At 49.2% G+C, this 4,854-nt stretch overlaps 1 protein-coding gene across 1 annotated transcript; it reads right to left on the bottom strand.

The window, feature by feature from the left end:
- Window positions 1–232: 232 nt before the first annotated feature.
- On the bottom strand, window positions 233–4,106 carry LOC104488222 (ras-related protein Rab-11B; the record flags this gene model as incomplete). Its single annotated transcript, XM_010145586.1, has 3 exons — window positions 3,895–4,106; window positions 1,842–2,035; window positions 233–351 (listed from the first exon to the last, which is right to left on the bottom strand). Coding segments are annotated over exons 1-3 (525 nt in total), but the record flags the coding sequence as incomplete, so codon positions are not given.
- Window positions 4,107–4,854: the final 748 nt, after the last annotated feature.

Genomic DNA, 4,854 nt, shown 5'->3' on the forward strand with positions numbered 1-4,854 from the left:
GGAGACCGCTGGCCTTCTTGGCCACAAGGGCCCATTGCTGGACCACGAGCAACTTGTTGTCCACAAGACGGGAGACTAGAAACCTCCAGCCTCTTGGGCAGAAAGGTGTGTGTGGGGCGGGAGGCAGGACGCAAAGGTAAGATGAGAAGGTTTGCCAGCTGACCATCATTCCCGACATTCACTTCCAAAACATTCTAGGTAAGGGCAAAACAGGCCCAGGGAGGAGACCCACTGCCTCGGGAGGTCCTCGGAGCCCGGAACGAACCATACCTGTAAGGATGTTCTTGAAGGCTTCTTCTACATTTGTTGAATCCAGAGCAGAAGTTTCAATAAAAGATAAGTTATTTTTTTCTGTAATAAATAACACGTGGTTCAGTTAAAAACTTTAATAACACTTTATTTCACCTTTACTTCAAGGTATTCACCTTTATTTTTAGGCCAAATCAGCCAGGGCACAGTCTTTTTTTTTTTTTTTTCTGTTACGGTAGGAACAACTTGGTTTGCACAATGGTGCACCCTTTATTTAGCTGCCAGCATTTCAGCAGCGTCACTTCGGACCACAGTGTGAGAACATTTCCCTCACTGCAGCCCTTGCTCAGCCAAGCAATACAATATTATTCTCGTCTGGCTGCAGCTCACACCCAGAACTGCCGTGAGCAAGAGCATGGCCGAAAGCTCAGTGGCTGCAGCAGGAGTCAAGATTCTCCTTCTCCAAGCGGATAAACAGACCTACGCGTTCTTAATCAGACCCCACCTCCAAATTACAATAAACCCCCGCTAACACAGTCTGGTTTCTAATTTCCTCATACAATGCAAGATATATATATATTATTACTTATTTAAGAAAATATTGTTATTAACAGCCAAACATCACTCCTAGAAGAGTACAGAACCACCTGCCCAGAAACAGGCAAATTTCAGTCAGAGCTTCAACGGCAACCCCCAGGCAGCTCCTTGCAACAGCCTTCGCAGGAAGTCAGGGCAGAAAATAAGATGTTGAACCAAGCGCCCAAAGTCATGCGCTCCCTCAGGTGCCAACCGGCTTGTTCTGCTTCTCTTCTAGACTTCCCCCTCCTCACTCATCTGAGGACTTGGAGTGGTTTCACTACGCACAGGGTACCTGCTCAGTGGCCAGCTTCAGGGAACGCGTCTGAGCAAGCCCTAGTCATGCTGCTCAGAGGATTTTCAAGTCTATGCATTTAAATTCCACCTCCAAGCTTGACAGCCACACAAAAGGAAGCTGCGTGTCCCTGGGCCTGTAAGGGCAAACGGGTTCTTGACCCCTGCTCTGCAAGGTACCGGAGAGCGCAGCGCAGCAGCTCACACAGCCCACTTGATTTCTCCCCACAGGAGATCGCGTCCAAGGCTGATGATCGCTGCGCTTCACCGAAACTGGATGACCCTAGAAAATGCACTAGCGCTCTGGAGCAGAAGCTGCACCACCTAAGAGAAGGTTCACTCTGCAGCTGTCCACAGGGACACGTGCTCAGCAGAACCACCCGGCCTCTAGGAAGGAAGGAAAGACATTCCCTGTTGTGATATGTGATATTTCTATTGTGACATTTTCTCTTCTAAATGGTGCTCACTGTTTTCAGCCTTTCTAGAGGAAGTGTTTAATCTCCAGCTATCAGACAGCTCAAGGACAGCGTTTCAAAAACATGTCCTACCACTAGATCTGAAAAAAAAAACCCTAAAACCTAACAGCAACCAATGCCATGCTATTGAATAAGCCAAGATCTTTTTGTTTTAGCATAAAAAAAATATAAAACTTGAGGTGAAAGCTCTGTCTTGGACAGCAACAACATCATCTAGTTCAGAAAGCCCCAACCCAGACCACAAACCTGCAAAAGCGCGAGCCTCGTCGGTGGGCACAGCCCGCAGATGGCGCAGGTCGCTCTTGTTCCCCACCAACATGATGACGATGTTGTTGTCTGCGTGATCTCTCAGCTCCTTCAGCCAGCGCTCCACGTTCTCGTAGGTGAGATGTTTGGCAATGTCATAGACAAGAAGAGCCCCGACAGCGCCACGGTAATACCTGAAACCAGAAAGCACCTTCCTTTACAGCGAGCTCCGTCCGCACCAACCCAACATACCCAGTCCCTGGCTCTTCTGGCTGCTACTGAGACGTTAAAAACATTTCCCCGCTCTGGAAGAAGTTGAGCTGATGCAAATACTGTTGTTGAGTGGGGTTTTTTTAGCCTGAAACCAAGCTCCAAATGCTGGATTTTTTAATGGCATTCCTAAAAACTTCCCAGGTGTGTAACAAAATGCTGAAGAGGCTGCAGACGCCACCACACCTTTAGTCTGCTGAAGGAGTGCAAGAAAACGTGGCCCGGGCAGCTCCGCTAGGAGGTGTAGGTGAAGTCATCGCTTCTCTTTCTAGAGTACAGTCCTCAGGAAAACATCAGTGCTTGTTGCTGATCTTTCAAACACCTCCTGCCCTCTGCAGAATTAATGAGGGGGGTCTCTGGGCTGCACTGACGCTTATCCACAAACCCATCACATGAGAACAGCGTTTGCTCCCCCAGTGCAGGTTTGGGCCTGTTTCAGCTCAAGCCAAGGGCTCAGGACAGTGCCGGCCAGTCTAGAATCAGGAATCCTACCACAACCCTACCCCCTTCCTGCTCTACCAGCACCTGCCCAACAGGGCGCTGAAGCGATTCAGGTCACCGAGTCAGCAGAAAACATTCACCCCTCACTGGCTGGTGTCCTGCTGGCTTAGCGAGCTGAACTGGCCCAGCGACGTGCTGCCAGAGCTGGAGCCAGCACAAAGGCGAGGCAGGATCACAGGACTGCGGACCTACCAGTTCCCCTCAGCCAAGCCTGTCGCTGAACCAGACTCAGCCAGCAGCTTTTCTGCGAAGATTTTAGCGCAGTAAGAACAATTTATGGTGTATGTTAAAAAATGTATGCATGCTAACAGTTATGGAAGAGATGTCATTTGAAATGGCCACTAACATCTGCTGTGGCTTTGCGTTCCTCCCCTACTGTCCCCTTTGGGCTCCAGGCTTGTCTATTTTTCTCCCATCTCTTCAGCAAAAACATTCCCCTTACCTTGAGTTTAGCACAAACGGCTCAACCTGTGCTTGACTCGGGAACAAGCTGGTTCCTTTACCAACAGATATTCACCTGCACCACTGCAAAATTCCAACTCACTGCTCAGAACACGCCCTGCATAACCAGGGATTTTTTCCTCTAAGATATACTTTTGCCTACTACCTCCATTGAGATGGTCAGACAGAGGCTGGATCTTCAGACACTGCCTGGATTAACAAGGTGTCGTACGTGGAAGCTTCTGGGCACCGCTGCTCTAAACAGGGATGTGCCTAATGCTGCCGAGTCGGCATTATCACAGTTGCCTTCCTCCTCACTGGTTACTCAGCCTGCACTCTCAGACCTAGTTTTCAGGGCTGTGACTGAAGTCATTGAGATTTCAAGGGGTTTCGTGGCTGCAGGCTGTCCTAAAAATACCCTCAACCTCAAGGTTGAGAGGGCTCTGAAGAGCAGAAGCCACCGGGGTTACGGCAAGCTCCCCCAGCAAGACCAAAACTTCCTGCCAGGCAGCACCCCGCTTCCATCAGAAAGGACAGTCGCTGCACATGGTGAAGACACACACCCAGGGCAGGGAAAAAACCCAGATCACACGAACTCACACAGAACTTCCCACCCTTTTGATTTGAGCTGCCATTTTTTTCTATAATAGTATCAGTAGAATCTAAGAATTACTTTCATTACATTCATCAAGGAAAAGCATTTGCTCTCCTACGACTTCGATCTACACTGAAGCCTGTCGTGATGATTCCGTCACATGTCCCAAGCACATTTCATTCATTCTCCACCCATCCATTTATCTGCACCCTTGGCCAGGGTTCTGCTGTTGGCCCGAGCACTCACGCTGAGGTGATGGCACGGTATCGCTCCTGTCCTGCGGTATCCCAGATCTGTGCTTTTATCGTCTTCCCGTCCACCTGGATGCTCCTGGTGGCAAACTCCACCCCAATGGTGCTCTTGCTCTCCAGATTGAACTCATTGCGTGTGAACCGCGACAGGAGATTACTCTTCCCAACTCCAGAGTCTCCAATCAACACCACTGAAAGAAAAAACATTAATTGAGTTTATTTCTTCACAGCAGCACTGACAGTGATGCTCTCCAACTGCTGTGTCGCCTCGCAGGCCGGACCCAGAGGAGCTGCACAGCCAGATAAACTGAGGAGAAAGTTACGCTGACGCCACCTCAGACTTTACTGCTCACAGCGTGTTTCCCAGCCCCGAAGCAGCCTTTTTGTTGGGAGCCGTGCTCCGGTCCTCCGAGATGGAAATGACTGCGGTGACTGTGACAGTTAAACTTTGCTTTGAGGCCCAAGCCACCACCAGCCATCAGAGGTCACTAGATGTCCCCTGCACACTCAACCTCCTGCAGAAGGCTGCAACCCCCATTTTTAAAAACCCCACAGCCAAGAGCATAGAAAAAGGCTGCCTGTCCGCCTGACAAAAGATCCATGTACAGTATAAAACCACTTTGGTTTTATTTAAACAAAACCAGACAACCACTGCAGTAAATAAACAGTCATTTGCAATCCCTGTTGGGGTCATACAGGGTGTTTTATTTCAGTGATTTGATTCACAAAGGGGAAAATAGGAGACATTTCCTACTAGGAGACAAAGCAAAGCCAACCTTCATCCAGCGAAAGGAGTTCTAGTGGATGCCATGAGAAGTAAACGATGAGCCTGAAATCTGCCTCCACACGAGGTGTTGCCATGTTAACAGCAAAACGTTAGTGTGGCGAGATCTGTAGCACACAAACCCGCCTTTCCTGACAGCAACTGTGAAAATGAAAGATGCATCGTGTAGTA

The sequence above is a fragment of the Buceros rhinoceros genome, unplaced genomic scaffold (genome assembly GCF_000710305.1).
Source record: "Buceros rhinoceros silvestris isolate BGI_N320 unplaced genomic scaffold, ASM71030v1 scaffold42311, whole genome shotgun sequence".
Classification (NCBI taxonomy): domain Eukaryota; kingdom Metazoa; phylum Chordata; class Aves; order Bucerotiformes; family Bucerotidae; genus Buceros; species Buceros rhinoceros.